Source organism: Pygocentrus nattereri, chromosome 25, assembly GCF_015220715.1.
Source record: "Pygocentrus nattereri isolate fPygNat1 chromosome 25, fPygNat1.pri, whole genome shotgun sequence".
Lineage (NCBI taxonomy): Eukaryota > Metazoa > Chordata > Actinopteri > Characiformes > Serrasalmidae > Pygocentrus > Pygocentrus nattereri.
In genome coordinates, this window is record NC_051235.1 from 25,930,769 (window position 1) to 25,951,154 (window position 20,386).

Below are 20,386 nucleotides of genomic sequence, written 5' to 3' on the forward strand. Positions count from 1 at the left end.
GGGGGCTTTTTTTTTTTTTTTTTGGCTGATGCGTCATTTCCGGCCTACGATAAACAAAAATAAAAACACACATAAGAAAGTTTAGGATGTGTTCATTTAATGTATCATTCATTCTTTCTGTTTTATATCATAATGTCTTTTAGAGTGTATTCCTGTCATCCATGTTTATTTGTTTGACGTGTAACAGAAAGTCAATGCAATAAAAATACATATTAATGAAGTTTTTAATAGTAGAATTCATTTTTATGTAGAAAAATTTTTATTTTTAACATTTTTATTTGCAGAAAGTTTTTTTAATTTGTTGCAGAAAACTTTGTTTCCAAATTTCCTTCGGGATCAATTTATCTATCTATCTATCTATCTATCTATCTATCTATCTATCTATCTATCTATCTATCTATCTATCTATCTACCTATCTATCTATCTATCTATCTATCTATCTATCTATCTATCTATCTATCTATTATTCTTTTAACCATATGACTGTGAACACTTTTAATGATACAATTATTGACCACGTTCCAAGCTGCAAGTATTTGGAAATTTGGATTGATGACAACCCTGCTGGAAAAAAAAACAACTAATAAACAATTAATTGTTTTTGTTGGTACTTGATGGTTTTGGCTTTGGGTTAATATCAAAATGTAAATGGTCTTAATGGTTCATCAGCTGACCAACGGCTGATTCTAATTGGATGTGATGATGATACTCTATTAGAAACCATTGAGCAAATTCCCCTTAGATAGCAAAAGTATTAGGTTTTATGATTTCTAATGGATCTATCTATTAGGACAGACACTGAGCAGTACATAAATAATTAAGAACTAAATTAGGTTCTTTATAAGCAAATAGAATTTATCTGTCTTTCGAAAGTAGGATATTTGCTTAAGGTCTTAAAATTGCAAATTTGAACATTAAAATTAGGAATTTTATCAGTATTGAATTATGATGACACACATTTGTATGAATGCAGCTCCATCAATATTGAAATCCTCTGAGCTGTCAATCACAGTACACTTTATTTTATTACACGCGAAAGACTTGAAATCTGTCACTGTGAGCTGTACTGCTGGATTGTCATCTTATCCTACCTGAGAAGGAAGCAGCATTTATTGTTTTTTACTTTTGTTATAAATTCTCATCTGCAGAATTTGTAACTATAATTTGGTATAGTGTAGTGGGCAACACCTCTGCCTTCTACACTGTAGACTGGAGTTCAGTCCTCCACCAGGGCAAGCACCCTACACTATACCAATAAGAGTCCTTGGGCAAGACTCCAAACACTACCTTGGCCTCCCTGTGTAAAATGATTGTAAGTCACTCTGCATAAGAGAGTCTGCCAAATTCACATTTTATTTTTGGCTTGTTTTATGTATTTTGTTTGTTTTGTTATTTCGGGTTTGTTATAATTTCTGTTTACTACATACTTGTAATGTATTTTTATGTATGTTTTAAAGGGCCCCACCATGAATGAGACCCAGGTCTCAGTGGGCTAACCTGCCCCTGTACCATTTTTTCTAAGGAAGTTGGCAATAATTAACTAAAGTGCTAATAGTTCTTATATGAAGAAAGCCTCCCAACAACTGTCTTAAAAAATAAAACTGAGAACATCTGAGAAAATGGTTGGGAAAACTATTTATTTGGGCATTAAGCATTTATTTGTTCAAAAATAAAATGTCACAATAAATATAAACAAACAAGTAAACAATACATTATGACCATTACAATACAACATATACAATATATATTATCCTTTTGTAAATGTCCCCCCAACAAATTCAACATTTAAAATGACCACACAGCTCCTAGCTTACCTATTAAATCCAGCCGTGGTGATGGAAGTGAATAAGTTCCTGAAATGGCTGGAGTACAAGTGAAGTCAAGAAAGAGTTCTTTCATTCCAGGTCTTAATAACTTTAAAAAACTTTTACTTTCTACTTATTTGTTTCAATTTAAACTTAAACACAAAAACTGCTAACTCTAACTTGATGAGGTGACTGAGCTAAGACATGAAAAACACCAGAGCACTTTTCATTGGCACTGAATAAGCTAAATGACTGAATAACAATAACAAGACTGAGGTCACTTAAGTTATCTGTTTAACTGTGAATTCATGGGAAGGTATTTCATACAACAGTTGGGGGAGGTTTATCGAAAGGAAGTCAGCCAGAAAATCGAAGACAAACATTACGAGGGCCCAACAGAAGGTGAGCCAAGCAACATTACTGTTGGACAATCTTCACATTTGGCTTAAAGAGCTCAAATCATGGGGAAACGATTTTCCTTTTGTTTTTTGTTTTTTTGTTTTTTTTTTAAGTCTGAAATACCGTGTAAGCATTGATAAACTTTTCAAATCCGCTGTCCAGTCCTCCAGTTCATACGGTCCATGTCATCGCTGTCTAAAGAAAAACAAGTATCTCCAAAATAGTAACTTTACAGGAGAGGGCACAAACACTCATACCTTTCAATGTAAGTCAATATAAAGAGATTTTATTCCAAGTGATTTTAGAGCATTTCCATTGGCCCATTCATCATGAAATGTTCACACATCATAAGGGACAGCTGGTGTGTTGAAATGATGTGGAAAAATAAAAATCAACGAAAATGGAAATGCATGGTTTTCGTTGGACAGCGACAATATATTAAGATTTTGCTGAAATAACAACACGTTTTGAATGCCAAATTTTGAAGTGAACTTTTTGTGATGTCATGAAAACCAAGGCATGTAGGCATTTCCCTAAGCATTTTCCTAAGAACATATTTACATATATCCATCCTTTCAGCCTGGCAGCTCTGCCTTTTGAATGGGGCGCAACACAAATCAGCCAATGAGAACAGATATCATTTACACAGAGTCGTATGCAAAAGTTTAAGTTTAGGCACCCTGGTCAAATGACATTAGAAGTCAACACGTCTTCTACAGAGAAAACACTTCTGCATGTCTTATGCATGATAACGGTTAATTTGCTGAGTTTAATTCGATGTTTAATTTTCAAACCTGTTCAACTTAGCAAGTAAATAGAAACTGTGCACTAAAATGACAAAATGGCATAAGTTTGTTCTCTGTAAGGGATACTTTCACTTAGAAAAGCAGCAAAGCCTGCCATTTGGCCAGGGGGTTTAAAGCTTTGCATACAACTGTAAATCAGTCTTTAAGGCACAGAAACAAAAACATTCTGTTTAATTTTTAGGGATAAAAATGAGATTATACTGGAATTGGTCATGGAAAAAAAGAATTATTGACGAAAAATTGTCATGAGTTGACCTCAGAGGACCAGGACTGGATTTATCAATTTGCATACACTCATCTTTGGCTAGGTCAGCTTTAGCGAGCCACCCTCAAAAGTCCAGCACAGCCTAGCATGAATTCCATGCCGAAGTAAGCTGGTTTATGCTGGTCTGGTGCTGGTTTAGCTGTCCACCCAGCACGGTCATAGTGGTTGACCAGCACACCTGCATCCAAAACACAGCATACGCTGGTTTTGCCAGTGACCAGCTACGCTAATCGATGCTAGCTTTTCTATCAGGGCCATTAGCTAGCCATGCAAGTAGGCTACTGCAAAGCATTCTTTGAGAAGCCTGAACATAATACACACACATTTTGTGAATAATTGCTTTATCTGGCTCTCAGCTTCACTTTAGACCTGTGGTGTATCAACTTTGTTTTTGTTGTTGCTCAGCTTTAGCTTTATAACTAGCAAGTTAGCAGAGCAATGAAGTCTCAGCAGTCGTCTAGGACGGAGGAGTGTGCTAAAGCCTAGTTTGACAACAGCAAACTGGATGCTGTAGATTTGAAGCAGAAAATATTTTATTTTATTTATTTATTTATTGAGGGAATGAGTCAAGACCTCAGGAAAACAAAGGAACAGGACAAATCCAATGAAGGAAAAAAAAGAGGCCTAAACAGTATCTGGTGTTTGGTCACAAACATGACAGAAGAGAAAGAAGTAGGAAATATTTTAAACTATTTTATTGCTCTGAATATTTTGTGCCATTGCATCAGATTTCTGGGCAAGCTGTCCAGTCGACGCTTGAGTTCACTCAGTCCCCCGACCCCCAGGAGGCTCATCTAATAAACTTCGCTTGAGCCCCTACAGCGAAGTAACAGGCCTTAAGATGCTGTCGGGGATTCCCCTGAGGAAAAAATGATGAAGTCGAAAAAGTCTTTCAAATTTCAAATTCACTTATTTGTTTTTTTTTTTTTTTGCAATGAATATTCATTTTCACAGACGAGCACTTTTTTGACACGTTTGTAAACATGTGCTCTCCTATTAACCAGCTAAAAGGAGATAAAAATTCGGAGAGGTGTTTCACAAAGCAGGGCTACTCAGTAAAACATGGTGCTGAATAACAAACAACAACAACAACAACAACAATGATAATCATAATAATGCAGTTATAATAATACTAATGGTAATAATGACCGTTTTAATTACATTTACTTCAAAAAAGGACAGCGGTAAACACAAAGGACCACACTCCCCGTCCACATGGTCCTCGGCATACAGCTGCAACAGAGACAGCATCTGACATCTGGGGTCATTTCGTCCAACAGGTGGCACTCTGAGTTTTCAGACAAATTCAGGGAAAGTACCTTCCATTGTGCTGATCATGATCATGAAACACTGCTTTTTTTACTGAAGAAGGAGAAAGAGGAGGGGGGTTTGGGTGCACTTGCACTGTTATAGGATGAATATATAGATAGACAGATAAATAAATAAATAAATAAATAAATAAATCTATGCTAATGGTTGGGGTGGGATGTAGGAGTTGGAAGGGTCTAAAATTGAGACCAAACTGTGGTCATGATCTGTTTTACAGCATTAAACTAGAAATGTCCAGAGTAAAATGATAAATTATTTGCCAGTCTTCAGCAGAAAGGGTGGTGGTGATGGTGGTGGTGGTGGGGGCAGGGGTAAATGTAAGCACAAACATAAATATAAACATCCAAAACATTTTCCTAAACTACTCCATAAAGAAACCTAATCCTGAATATCACCAGACCTTTGAACCGAAACCTAATATGGGCTTTGCACATCATCACAGCAACATCAAGTTCAATGCCATTTTCTCAAAACTGGAGAAGCGGATCAGAAATGCTCTCCAAGACGCGGTGTGAAAGGTCCAGTAAAGCTGCTGAAGAACAGCATTAAACCCGTCTGCTCATCCAAAAGTTAGTTGAGAACAGGAGGAGCTGCAGCTCTCCTTCTTTCTCCCATTTTCATTCATGGCCCTGCGGAAGAAAAAATAGTCCCCGTGTTTGAGTCGACACCCACTCAAGTTCTCCTTTCGTCGCTTTTTCCCCCCTCCTGAATAAAATCGTCATACAAGATGTGATTTATTCCTAAAAGTTACATATTTATTGACCAGCTACGTTTTATTTCTACTTATGGTCACTTACCTTTTTTTTTAAAATTAGTTTTAACCCTCAAGGCAAGTTGATCTGGCAAGGAATTAATATGGGCTTAAACTAAGCTAAATAAAACAGAACTTTTAAAACAGGTGATCAGCCTGAATAAAGGGGTTAAACCTGCAGCACAAGCTTTTACGTTTATTCTTAATCTTAATGCACGATAATTCCCAAAAGATGGGTAAAGTTAGCACAACTGTGGGCAAAAAGGTGGAGAAAAAAAAACATGCTTCCTACAAATCGGGACTGTGTGTGAAGGGCTTTCCTTTCTTTCTTTCCTTCTTTCTTTTTTTTTTTGTTCTTTATTTTGTCTCATATAAACTCATCACCTCAGTGCAGTGCAGGGCGGCCGGCGGAAGGATACACTCCTAAAACGTCATTGTCGTCGTGCTTCGGCCATCGCCAAGCAAAAATGTCCGCCTAAGGGAAACTCGCAAGTTACATATTAAGTGGATATTTGCAAACAAGGAGGAGAAAAATATAAAATATAATCACCCAGTTATCGATTTGGTTGTCTTTCGGAGGCGAACCGAGGAGAGACGCGCCGCCGCTGCCACGCCCGATCGCCCTAGTCGGATTTTAAACCGGAGAAAGAGGTAAAAATATTGCAGATTGTTGGAGGTTTTTTCCAGAGAAGTTGGGATACAAGAAAAGACTGGAGCTGCCGTGTGGAGAGAAGCGACACCAAAAACCCCGTACCGCAGGCTTTTCCTCTACTTTTTCTTACTTAGGCTGAATGTGGATGTAAATTTTTGCCGCTTCTGTCTGTTAAATGCTCGCTATTGCTCGCGTAGACGCGATAAGCCTTGCTGAGTAATTGTTTTAAACGTAGACCAACGTGTTCGCAAACTAACCGTTACTGCACTGCTGCCTTGTAGTCAACAGCGGCGAATTTTACACAGATACCGTCACATTTCGGTTCCTTTCCGTGTGGAAATTCAATTATAACAGCCCCTTTTTTCACGTGTAATGTCTGTTTTCAGTATATGCGTTTATACAGGTGCTGCATGCCCGTGTGTGACACTCCAGGCTTTCTCTCTCCTTCCTCCTCTTTAAGTCTTTTATCTGTGTATACAGTAACGTTGTGCCTGTTTCTTCTCCCGAGCTGTCGAATTAAGACTTTGATAATTGAAGATGTCATTTCTATTCAGATAAGCACTGTGCATTTGCCCTTGGTGCTTGACTGCATGCAGCCAATAGACAGTAGTTGTGATAAGAGTGGAGCCAACATTACATTTTACCAGGGCTCATTCATGATGTTCAGGATGAGAGGAAAAAGCTGCAAACAGCCCATGAAGACGAGATGAGAGACGCAGACAGGCTCACACACGTTATTAAAGGTGTGAGGAAGGGGAGGAGGTCAGGGTCTGAATTAAAGAGCCGCGCCGTAAGGGGTTGTGTTTTGTAATGGTGAAGGTGACCACATGAGCATATGAGTGTGGTTTAGTTTGGCAGCTCACAGCCACCCAGTCCCACTAGAGTTTGTATGTGTGCTTTTGTAGGTTTAGTAAAAGGCCGAAAGGATGAACCCCCAGCAGCGGATCGCCGCTCTTGGAACTGATAAGGAGTTGAGTGACTTACTGGATTTTAGTGCGGTAAGACACTTGGGTTATTCTATCACTCCCTTATCTGATTTGTCACTGGGATATCTCATTTATCAGCGGTCATGTAGAATAGGGATGACCCAGTAGTCTGCTGAGCGTCATGTCCTTTCTTTGGAAGGCATTTCCAGGTTTCCTGTAGCATGCTTATTATTTACCTTTGATCTAATAATTCAGGTCTTGATTAGCCGGAGCCGGTGAGGTGACCTTACTAAACTGGCGTTTGGAGAGGAGCACATGAAGACTCACTACAGCCGTTTCACTGTGTTTAATGCATTATTTCACTTTACTCTGCTTTATGTGCATATTTAATAGGGACAGGCAGCCCTAATCAACGCTATTTCATGATGTAAATAAGCCAGATTTAGCTAAATGGGTCATTTTCATCTGCTGTCCCTGGGCAGGAAGATGGTTCAGATTATGACCACGACTGCTCATTTTACTATTAGAGGTTTTACTTATCTCTTTGGAGTATATGTATCTATCTATTTATCTATCTATCTGTCTGTCTTGTGTATGTGTATATTTATATATGCATGTCCACGTTTATGTATGTGTGTCCAAATGCACGCACACAGATATACTGTACATAAATATGTAAATTACAGCAGCAGCTCTTTACATGGTGTGTAATGAGTAAAGTAATGACTGGCCCAGTATGACGAATGGATGAGTAGAATGGTGAAAGGAAGTTTATAGAATGTAACAGATCAGAAAAAAAAAAAAAAAAAAAAAAAAAAAAAAAAAAAAAAAAATATATATATATATATATATATATATATATATATATATATATATATATATATATATATATATATATATATATAAATAAATAAATAAATAAATAAACATACAAATATTTATGTGTGTGTGTATGTCTATATATAGTGTGTGTGTGTGTGTGTTTTATTCAGCTGATCTGTTACATTCTATTTGCATTGTACAAATACCTATTGATTATTAGTATTATATCATATGCAAAAGTTTGAATGCCATTGGTCAAAATGCGTGTTTTTGGTCTCCTAAGTAAAAATAATTGAACACTTCCCTCTAAAGGGAACTAACTTGATTTTTCTACAAATTTTAGTGTACAACTTCTATTTTTTGTGGGGGGGGGGGGTGTCAAGGGGGGGCACTTTTACGAGCCGCATTTTTTTTTTTGGTTAAATTCATCAAATAAAGAGCAGTTGTGCATTAACATGTGTAAAATCCGCTGTAGGCAGTATGTTAACTTACTGTCACTCAATCAACAGAACATGGCATTTGACTGGGGTACCCAAACTTTTGCACACAGCTGTAGTTTTACATTAGCCTGAGTGAAACGCTGGAGCGATTGTTTGCACAATTCAATGGCTGTGAAATGTTCACAAAATAATTAGTCTCTGTTCCTCTAGATGTTTTCGCCACCGGTGAACAGTGGGAAAAACAGGCCGACCACTCTAGGAAGCAGCCAGTTCAGCGCGTCAGGTACTTCCTTTAAGGATTTTTTTTCTCTAATGAGACTCCGTCTTGCTCGCTCTGTTCACGTGCTGCTGCAACGAGGTGCTTTTTCAGTGCAGTTTGATTGCTGTTGGTAAACCTAATGGATTCCAGATGCTTCTGAAGGTGTTTTAGGTTCTAGCGAATTGAGGTTAATGACGAGCCCAAAGGAGACTGTGCAGGTTCATGTCGTGGTTTTTTTTGTGGCCTACCCCCCCCCTTGGTGTTAGGCGTTGCAGCTTGGGCTGGAGAACACATTTCGAGCTTCAGACGTCCATCTGGGACTGCTATTGAACATGGGGCTGTAAATATGTTGAGATTGAAAGCAGGTTTTTTTGTCAAATTTGACATTTTGCAACATGTTGTGGGTTAGGCAGCCGTCTTTCACAGCATCATTAGCAGCGCAAGCTTTCTCTGAGGCTTCGTCGTACCTTTTCTCAAAATCTATATCTTAAATATAGTGCTTATTTCAAATAGGCTGTAAGCCCATCTGCCCCGGTTGCAGCAGCCCAGTGGTTGGTGTAGAATTATTATTGTTATTTTTATTTTGATTTTTTTCCTGTGTGAGAATCTCAAGGTCACACCAGCGTGGTTTCACTGGAGTGAACTGGGTATTGTTTCCTATACAGGGTTCTTCTGCAGTGCATTTGTTGAGAAGTGCTTCGTTAAAATAAATGCCACTTCTTTATTCCTTTTCTTGGTAGTAGGAGCTTTAGGTGCTTTGTCTTATTTTCTTTTGTTTAATTGTATTTGATTGTATTGAATCTGCAGCATATTGTCCATTTATTTACATCATTTTATTATTTATTCTTTTCAACATGTGCTTCCTAGCTTTTTCCCCATGAGGCTCCGCTGTCCTCATTGCCCTCCCTTAAAGAGCCCATATTCTGCATTTTTCTTGTACTTTATTTTTTCCCCTTAGGTCCATTTTTAATGTTTTTTTTTTTGTGCGTTTGTTTAATAAAAATGGTCATAATTGATTTTACTTGACCATTTCACAACGTCCTTATATCGCTTAGAATTAAACAGGCTGTTTTTGCTGCTTTGCCTTTAAGACTGTGTTATATGAGATCTATTCTAGCTGCCATGTACTGTGCCTTTCTTTAAAAAAAAAAAAAGTCCAAACTGAAACACTCCTTATAACTTTATCATGAATGGGCGGGGCTAAACAGCTGGGCTGATATGAGTAAATACGAGACGTCACAGTTAATCAGTGAATTCCAACCAGGCTGTTGTTGCTTAGTTTCCGTATATGGGTTGTAAATTAAATAAATTGTATGTTTGAAACTTGTTTAAAACAGCAGAGCACATTTGATTTTCCATGATATAGACACTACTGCGACTAACAGTTGTTGTTTAACTCCTTTACAATCCAGGCTAATTACATACAAAGGCTTATTATATTCAGTGGCTACAGGGACTTAAGTGCAATCTAATGGAGCTATTCTAAGGCAAAGTGTGTAATAATGCTTTGGCTTGTTTATAATAATACTTTGCCTTGATGTAATAATACCCTGGCTTGTTAAGGGGTTAAATGACCCATATCCTACATTAGGTCTTTTTTTGATGTTTGTGCAATGCGATGTAGCAAAAACAGCTATACGTCATTTTTATGGGGCCTTTTTTAACCTGTCTTTATCCCTTAGAGTTAAACTGTTAGTTGTTGTTACTGCGCCTTTAAGACTGATGTATGTAAATGACCTCTGTTCTGATTGGCTGCCTTGTACCGCGCTTCATTCAAAAAGCAGTCCGAGTTGAATTACTACTCATCTGCAGCGTGAAGAGGTGGAGCTAAGCTGCTGTAGGCTGAATAGGCAGATGTGTAAATGTGTGAACAGGCTGTTTTTTTTGCTGCTTGGTTTAGACTGGAGTGTATATGTTTTATGACGTATACAGTGGTTGAACGTTACATCAAACTCTTTTATTAAAAATAAAAGTGAGAAAAATTCAGTTTCCCGTCATTTGGGCCCCTTTAGGCAGTTGGCTATAGAGAGTAGAGTCAGTGTTGGTTTATGTGCCATAATATGCCTTTAAAATCTCAGTCATGTCTGAAGAGAAACTACTACAGCACATAATTCTAAAGTACGTCTATTGTCTGATTTGAGCGTTTGAAAAGGCAACAATGGCGCATTCTCCCTCCTCAGAGCACGTCTTATTTAGAACAACAAAGCAAAGCCCTTGTTGCGCTTTGTTTGCTATCTAAAGAGCGCGCGTTCAGTGGGTTAGTGAATGGTGCGGCAGAAGTGTCTGCAGGGAGCTTTTGTGAATGTGCCGTGTGCAGTTTGTGATGTAAGCTCATCCTTTAAGTGGTCAGATGAATGAAACGTGTTCCGATAGACGGATATGTGGTCTTTGGTTAAGGTAAATATCAAAACTCTGTCCTTCGTGGTACCGACCGAATTACCTCATCAGCATCAGCGAACCAGTAAGCCTGTGTGTGTTTTAAAATCCAGAGTGCTGATTGGCTGTCTGAATCACACACACACACACACACACACACACACACACACACACACACACACACACACACACCTTCTAAGCCGCTTCTCCTTCTGGGTCGCGGGGGGAGCTGGAGCCTATCCCAGCAGTCGTTGGGTGGAAGGCTGGATACACCCTGGACAGGTCACCAGTCCATCGCAGGGCTGTCTGAATTGCATTCTGGATGAACATAAGCACTCGATTAGTCTGCAGTCTGTTGCAGTCATTAAACAAACTGGCCTCAGTTTGCAGTTTGCATGCATTCCTGGTTTATGTTATGCCCACTTTTAGTTTGTAAAGAGAGAAAAAAGGTATTGATATAAGTTGGTATTGATAAGCGACTAGCGTTTATTGAAATATTTAACCATTCAAACAAGTTACATAAAACACCTTGCCCTTTTCTCAGCTTCCCACCGTCTCAGAGCTTATAACATTAGTTCAAACTGACGTTACTACACAATGTGCATTAGTCCCAGGCTTTACAGACGCACAATCGTAAAGCATATTGTGAAAAATAAATAAATAGCTACAACAAATAAAATGAAAAAATAAAAATGACACATTTTGGCTTTGGAATGTCTGGGTGCTGGTTCAGTGTCTTTTTCCTCCTCAAACTTACGGAACAATTTCCGTATTTTATATAAAAAACCTTTCATTTTATCTCGGAAGTTATCCTTTCCTGTATAAGACAGGAAGACAGCTCCTTCAGGGTTCACCGAAGGTGCATATATACTTTTCCAGTGTGTGATAATCAGGCGTTTAGCATACATTAGACAGGGATCTACCGTTTTGCTTTCATGTTTTTTTAAGCAGTAGGGTCTCTGGGTACAAACCTAGAATACGCAGGTTTGGACATGTGGGAACGTCTTTGGAGAGCGCCCTGGAAATAATCCCTGTTGCTTGCCTCCAAAAGGATAAGTGACTTTTAGCCTCTTATCATTTCTTATCATTTAGAAAAGTAAGGACATCTTTACTAATATCCATTCTTTGCTGATGGAACCTGCTGTTGAGTTTCGTGAATGAGCTCAGCTGATCGGACACGGCCCCCTTGCTGTGTACACTCTTAGTTCAATACAGCATGGTATTCCTGATTATCACATGACCCAAGTGGCAATGAGCACACCCTGTCTGATTTCCAAAATAGGACTCTTTGAGTTGAGCAGGCTCTCTTTTTTTTTTTTTTTCTTTTTTTCCCCTCTTCCTGGTCAGATGAAGAGAAACACACCACTTGTAATTGACTTTGACACCTCAGTCTTTGGCCTGTCTTATAAATAGAGACGCAGGAGCAGAATGGGTCGAGATCAAAATCAGGAGGTTTTCGCTCCAAACGCTCAGTCTGCTATGGCGTTATTCCTGTGTTGTGGTATAAACATTATGAGCCAAGTAAGTGCGGCTGTGCTGTATGAGAACGTCGTTACACTTGTATCAAAATATATAGTATATATATTATATATGACGCATAACGATGCGTGGCTCCAGCTCCAGCTCCAACTTTCAACGCAGCACTTCATTTTCTTCACGTTATTTAAATAGGCTGATGTTTTATTTGTGAGTTTAAAATGCCAGTTTGACAGATAATGTTATCTGTATTGTGGCTTATAGAAAGCTCTGGAAATGTGCTTGTGTGTTCCATATGTTCCACACGGTGTGGACTTCAGATTGAACAAATTACCCGTTTAAACACACATTTTTGGTGATCAAGTCATTTTCAGTATTTACCTGACCGGTGTAAACAAATCCAGGACGGGTTGTGAGCGGATTACGACTGGATCACTCGAACCACATTGAATGCGTTTTTGTTGTCTGTGTAAAACTACATGAGCAGAAATGCCTCTGCTGAGCTCTGACTAGCTGGATGAGAGAGTAAACATCTGAACAGAAGATGTAGGAGATGTGAGGCCGAGCAAAGCTTAACAGCTCTTATACACTGTCAAATATAAAGGTACTGTGCAGGTACGTTTTTCATCCATCAAGATACAAACAATGTAAATGTTCCCTCAAAGGTGCAACAGTAGGTTTAAGCTCCAGTTGTGAACCTTGAACAAGTTTTTTCCCCCCCAAGGTGAAAAGTGCATATTTGTACCTTTTCATAACCGAATATTTTAAAACAGAATAATAAAAGAAAAGCCTGGAGGCGCGGCGGGGTGTGTGGAGTCGGTACAGCTTAGAAAATATAATTTCAGTTTATTATGGTTCTGTTATGTTACCTGACTGAAGGTACTGAGATGAACCCTTGAGGATACCACCCCAGTGACCAGAGGAGAACTGCCCCAGAGACAGTTTACTACCTTTATTTCTGTGAGTGGAGTTATGGGGGGGAATCCTGCCTTCCGCCCGATGACAGCTGGGATAGGCTCCAGCACCCCCCCGCGACCCTGAGGGAGAAGCGGCTTGGAAAGTGTGTGTGTGTGTGTGTGTGTGTGTGTGTGTGTGTGTGTGTGTGTGTGTTTGTGAGTTATCGGTAAAAAAGTAAACGAAAATAAGACAGCGTTTGTGTTGATGTGCTTTTTATACAGGGAAGTTACAGTTTTTTCCTGTTTGGTCAGATTGGAGATGCGTTTTTGGTGAAATCCAAATTCGTGTAATCCAAAGTTTATCCAGATATGATATGAACACTAAACATCTATTAGTGCTAATCTTAGGTGTATTTAGTCCCAGTTTCAAAATTTTCTGAGTGTGTTGGCAGATTTAACATGAGCAATATTGGGTACTGGAATCGGCCCACGTTTCCCATATTGGTGCATCTCTACATTTTCAGGCAGTTCTTAATGCCACTGCATTGAAATACAGAAGGAATTGAGATGCTGAACTAAAGTACTGACTTTGTAAATATTTCCTCCATGTTCGTACATCCATCCATCCATCCATTTTCTAAGCCGCTTCTCCGTCAGTGTCGTGGGGGGGTGCTGGAGCCTATCCCAGCATTCTTCGGGCGGAAGGCAGGATAGGAGGTCGCCAGTCCATCGCAGGGTGCTGCAAAAGTCTTGAAGGGGAATTCCAGCAATTTTGAGCATTTCTGCGTAATTAATTGCTTTAGGTGCCAATGGTTTCATATGGAATGCTTCGTCCTGGAGAAGCTTACTGAGTCAGAGTTGTTCACAGTGGTGGCGATAGAAACCAGATGTCTGAAGAGTTTAATGCATCTAAAATTTTCCTCCTCGAAAGCGATTTCATGAGATATTAATGAATGCAGTTGTGATACCTGATGATTTGTTTTCTGGCGGTTTTGAGAGAACATTTTGGCTTATGACACGTTTTTTCCAATATACTCATGGTGGAGCGGTACCTGCAGCAGGTTGTGAAGCAAAATACGCCCCCCCAAATATTTTTTACCATTCATGACTCTTTTACCATTTTCAGCATTACATATAACAATACAGACGATGTGTAGGTTCACTGGTGGTTTTGAATAGTAAATAAAATGGCTATATTTGTGTCGTGTACTAGGACCTCTGGTTCCTATCACCACCACTGTAAAGAAATCTGGGGTGGCAGGTTTCTCTGCAGTGAGTCACTTCACATCAAACCACTCTGAATGACTTGATTAATATCCTTGTTTATGTGATTGAACTGTTCAGAAAATTGGAAAAATAACTGTCGCCTGCAGATGGTCTGTAATTAATTGAAAGGCATATAGCAATAGAATCACAGTATGGTATTTTGTCCATATCGTGCAGCCACGAAAACACATGCAGTCCTCAGGCTGTTAGCAGTATTCGTGCTCCATCGTTCTGGCCTACTTTCACCTTTATAAAATGTAAGGCCTGTGAGGGAGCTGTGTGATCTCGCTGCCCCCTGGCTCATCCGCAGGTCAGTGTGGCATGTCTCACCTGTGTAACAACAAAGTTGTCTTTTGTTTCCTTCGCCACGGTTATTCCACACATCCTAGCTACTTTGTATAACACTGGCGTGTGGTGCCGTGCAAAGATGAATGCCCTCTGCTTTACTGGAAATGGTGACGTTAGAGACCCACCAAGACGCAGTTAAGACAATAGTGGAATAAAGCCATAAATATATCAGTGTGTGCTATTTCTCCAAAGACAATGCCTACCTCATAGCAGTTTAGCTACACTGCAGCATATTCCTGTTGATTGTAGGCTTGTGAATGCCCTCAGTGAATGACTAAGGTGTGGCCAGATGTGTGTGGCAAAACAGGTCACAAATTAAAGGCACTGAAACGGTACAAATAGCAGGTTGAGCAGTTTTATTGTTTTTTTGTAGCATTTAAACACAAAGTAATCTGTTAGTGAGTCATACTTGTAGGCAGAATAGTGTTTCTTTTCTAACCTTTTATTGTACTGTACTGTTTAGCTTCTGAGTATAGTGAAGGCCCTTAAAGGGGAATTCCACAGATTTTTTTGTTGTGCATTGTGCATATTTAAGTGGTTAAGATGTAAACAAAGTCACAGTGTGGTTTGTGAAATGCTCTCTTCTAGAGAAACTTAATGAGTCAGAATTGTTCACAGTGGTGGTGATGGGAACCAGACGTCCACCTCTTAAAGCTTCCTCATGAAGTTATTAAATGAAATGGTTATGAAAGTTTTGAGAAGTTATATATATATATATATATATTTTTATATATATATATATATATATATATATATATATATTTATATATAAAGGCGGTCAACATTACATATGAAACTCAGGAGATAACGGTAGATTTACTGGTTGTTTCAGATGTAAACATTGGCTAAAATAGTAAAATAATGTTTTTTTGTGTGTGTTAACAGAAGTCTAACTAACATCTTCTTTGAGCAAAAAGAAAGTAAGAATGAATAAATTAATTAGGTAAAAAAAAATTCTGAAATCACAATTGCCATCATGCATAAGACAAATAATAATAATATTATTGAACATTATTAAACATTTTTTGTGCTCTGTAAAAAGACACAGTGTCACTCTTTGCACTCAGGCTACATACACAAATACATTTGTTTTTATTTTCAATATAGGCCTACAAAACACAAATACATATTTATTCAATTATACATTTGTTCAATTAAAATATATATTTGAGGAAGAGTGAGAAGAGTCTAAAGTTTTAGTATTTTTGCGGTAGTTCAGGATGGAGTAGTTTTGCTTTGTAATTGCCTGTTTAGCCAAAGGGTTAAGTCACTTGTTCTCTTATTATGTCACTTTGGTGCTGCTTTTGTGAAGTGATCTGTTCTGCCATCAGCCCTTAACGATTAAACTTGTATCACAGTAACAATAAACCCATGACCTTTCGTGCAGCCATAGTTGATATTATTCATTATCTTAAAAGCTTATGCCAATGGGCTGATTTATATCACTGGTGTTTATTATGTTAAAACTCTTAAAATAGAGAAAGTTAGAAAGCGTCATTAGGATGGAGCTTAACCCTTATTATCCTTTTCAGTTTCTAGTTTCAGTCTTTTCTGAACCATGTTTTGAGTTTGTTGACTTCTGTATTGTTCTGGTTATGGCACTTTGGATTCTCTTAGAAATAAAGGCACCAGAAAGGGTTCTGTGGAACATCCTTAGGTTCTCAAACGAACCTTTCAGTGGGGAGAAAAAAAATCAGGTGTGTGAGGAATGTAGTTTAAGCCACTTTCACATAAGTTTCCTTGCCAATTAAAGTTTTTTTTTACTAGAAATGCATGTACAAGAGCCAGTTAGGAAGCTTTATTTTTGATGTTTTGCAATTTTCTTTCTAAAGAAAGGGCTACATCAGTTTAGTCCCGCAGTTCAGATATAATAACGATTAAATAAGTAAAGCTGTGTTTTTTCGGTTTCCGCTCACATTTGTCAACAGAGGTGTTCAGGAGTTCCGCTCTGACTGTTCTTTTGATACCTGACGGCTGGAGCTCTGAGTCGTCTCCGCTCGTATTGTGTGTGGATTAGAAAACAGTGTCATCTGCTGATTAATTATTAATGAGGGGTTGGAAAGAATCGGAAACGATTAGTATTCACAGTTTTATTCAGCTGGAGTGTCTTCCGCTGTTTAAAGAAAAAAAAGAGAAAAGTCTCAGAACTCAGAAAAGTGAACGTCTTGGAGTTTTAAGATAATTTCTCAGTGCGAACATAAAACTGCTTTACGGTGCTGCACAATGAACAGAGATATAAAAGGTGACAAAAACTGCACTTGAGCAAAGCTTATCATCAAAGGCTTTTCAGAGGATTTGCAATTTCGTGTTTTTTTTTTTTTTTTCTTTCTTTAAAACAACGCATAAGTCTTTCTCATTTAAGCACGCATTTATTTCAAACTGGATTATTATTTCAAGCCTTTTTCTCAACATCTAAAACCACCAAACTGTGGCTTTCAGCAGTTTCTGTTATGAGAAGAGAAAAACGACTTGATACTGTTTTGTGCTCCGGAAGCCATTGTGTCTCCTGAGACGCCCTCAGCTCATTTCTACGTTTCGCTGACTTCATATCTCTAAAAAAAAATGTTATTGCGTGCTGTGTAGTTATTTAAATCCACTTAAACAAGGCTGATGCTGAACTTTGCAAACTTATAATAGTTAAGATATTCACTGTGTCGGAAGTTTAACACGCATACAGTAGTGTGTAAAATCTTAGGCACCTGAGAAAAATGCATTTAATTAAAATTAAAGCTGTTTATCTGGCCAGTAAGCATGAATTTACTCAGAAAGAGGCCAATATTAGAATAAGAACCGTTAACCTAAATACAGTTAGGACTGATTTAACCTTCCCAAACCATAACCCAGTATTATTTATAGTAATCATCATATACCTGATTTGGTTCAGGAGACATCTGGAACCAAACATCTGGAACCAAACACCGCACAGTGTCAACAGCTCAGCTGAAAACAAGAAAATTTAATGTTATTGTTTTACTGGGTTTATTTTCTGTTATTAATGTTAGTCACATGCTTCTACACAGTTTTCTATGTGAAATTAAGTCAATGCATCCTTTACATTTAGCAAACTCAAATATGACATTTCAAATAATAAATAATTTTTTAATAAGATCAACATTAAAAAATAAAATGTAAATAAATTTTTTTTTTTTTTTTGAAAATTTGCAGTAATAGTGCATTAAAATGTGCCGAAATGTGCTCTCTGCAACTTACTTTCACTTAGAAAATCAACAAAACATCATTGGGCCAGAATTTTATAGTGTGTTCAGTGTTTGTACAGGCAAAAACACTCTTACTGCTGAAGTTACAGGGTTTAAACAAGTTGCATTTTACACAGTAGTGGACATTTAGACATTTAGCTCGTGAAGAAATGAACACTTCTCGTGGTGGAGCTGACTTCTGTATAAGTTTAAGCAGACTTATTGGACAGTGTTGGCAGAAAAACCCCTGTTAGATTTTCTTAAAGCCACAGTTAAGTGTGTGATGGAGCTCTGTGCTCTGTGTGTTTATTTTTAGCTAACCTGAGTCTCGCTCTCTGAACCTCTGGACCACGCGGTGCCTGCGAGGTTCTGTCTGAGCCGTGGCTTCCTCTGGTGAATGGCTGCTGTTGTGGCCAGGAGATTTTTTTTGGGGGGTGAGGTTCTGGACATTTCATTTCTGTATCACAGGTCACCGACTGGCTCTGTAGCTGTGGCGGATCTTTCTGTTGCCATAGCAATCAGTGTCGTGACGGCAGGTTGGTTCTTACAAATTTCCACAAATGGCTTTAAAAAGCTGTCAGTCTGCGACGTTTGTTGGCTTCTTGTGATTGAAGTTGATATTTTATTGTCTTTTCAGTGGAGTCTGTTAGATGGTGACCTACAACAGGTTATTCTTCTATAGCCATATATGCCCAATCAGTATGTATGGAAGTTTTGGGGGTGTTTGCTGAGATACTGTGAAGCAGGGCTGTCTTGGGGGTCAATAAACAAATAAGGACAATAAACAAAATAAAAGTAGGTAGGAAGGCTTCAAATCAAGTTTTAAAATAGTAGTAGTTTTCTTCTGTTCTCTTGACACTGATGAAGCAGTCATAGGAATTAGGAATGTACAGTTCAGTGTCAGATAGTTGTTCAGGTGGAGAAACGCTAGATTCAGAGTTTACCGATTACTAAGCAACATTTACAGTGCAAAACAGTTTTTAATTGCATCGTCGTGGGAATTGGGTGCTGATGCTGATCCAACATTTTTTTCATGCGCATATGATGCATAAATATTTGTAAAGGATAGAAAACCAGAGCTACGTCTACCTGGATTTGAATTACTACATCTACCTGTATTTATGCAGGATTACAAATAAAATGAATACAGTGCAGCTGTTTTATCCAAGCGTAGCTAAAATATTGTTCTCTTCCCCCGGTTAAACAAATACATCATAACAATCAAATCTGAACATCTGTCTGCTGCGGATTTTTCACGCATATCTGCCATCACTGTCATTGTGTGCCTAAAGAGAGTGATTATATGACTGGGTTGATATAAGCGAGTGTTGAGGTAGCGCTGTGGGTAACGCAAGGCCTATTTGATTATATGTGGAAACATGCTCATTATCTGAGTAATGTTTCAAGCTTTAATATACATTTAAATGTTTCTACAGGCACAGAAAAACCTGTTTGGAGGTCTAAATAAACACACACACACACACACACACACACACACACACACACACACACACACACATACACACATTTGTCTTGCTGTACATATGAGGACATCCATAGTCTTCTATTGATTTTTGTGGTACTGTAGCTAAATACACCAAAAACTAAGCCTAACCTTTACTTCAGTATCCAAAAGGAATTTTTTCTGCTCTTTTAGTTTTAAAATAAAAAAGTAATTTTGGTAATTACTTTATATATATATATGTGTGTGTGTGTGTGTGTGTGTGTGTATAAAATATATGTGTGTGTGTGTCTTTCTGTGTCTCTATGGCTCTCTCTATGTGTCTCTCTATGTCTCTCTGTGTCTCTCTGTGTGTGTGTGTGTCTTTGTGTCTCTCTGTGTGTGTGTGTGTGTGTGTGTGTGTGTGTGTGTATATATATAAAATATATATGTGTGTGTGTGTGTCTCTCTATGTGTCTCTCTGTGTCTCTCTGTGTGTGTGTGTGTGTCTTTGTGTCTCTGTGTGTGTGTGTGTGTGTGTCTTTGTGTCTCTCTGTGTGTGTGTGTGCCTCTCTGTGTGCCTGTGTGTGTGTGTATTTATATTTATTTCAGTTTTGACCCAAAGTGCCCTTTTATTGACCTGAATCCTGTAATTACTTCCGTGCTGTCAGTGGTTATGTGACACGCTAAAGGGTCATGTCATGGTCTTGAGGCGATCAGTGGGGGAAGAGAGAGAAAAAAGAAAGAAAGGAAACCAGAGAAATGTCCTCAGTCCGTTCAGAATAGGCTTTAGATTGCTAGCTATATTTGAGTAATACCATCTCTGTAACAACGTTTAAGATCGGATAATGATAGCTATTTTGGGTTGATGGCTCAAACAAAGTCTCTAACAGCGCCATGCTTGATGAGCCATCAGAGCGCTTTCATTTGG

General features: G+C 38.4%; 1 protein-coding gene across 6 annotated transcripts in view; it reads left to right on the top strand.

Annotated features, from left to right (window-relative positions):
• Positions 1-5,793: 5,793 nt before the first annotated feature.
• Positions 5,794-20,386, top strand: part of tcf12 (transcription factor 12) — a 182,380-nt gene continuing 167,787 nt past the window's right edge. For 4 of the 6 annotated variants that reach the window (XM_037534451.1, XM_037534452.1, XM_017711638.2 and 1 more), the window contains exons 1-2: positions 6,935-7,006; positions 8,407-8,479. In XM_037534451.1, coding sequence (XP_037390348.1) covers positions 6,935-7,006; positions 8,407-8,479 — 145 coding nt within the window. Of the gene's footprint in view, positions 6,008-6,913; positions 7,007-8,406; positions 8,480-20,386 lie in introns of those variants that run through there. The other 2 variants (XM_017711637.2, XM_017711641.2) reach the window with 2 other exon arrangements.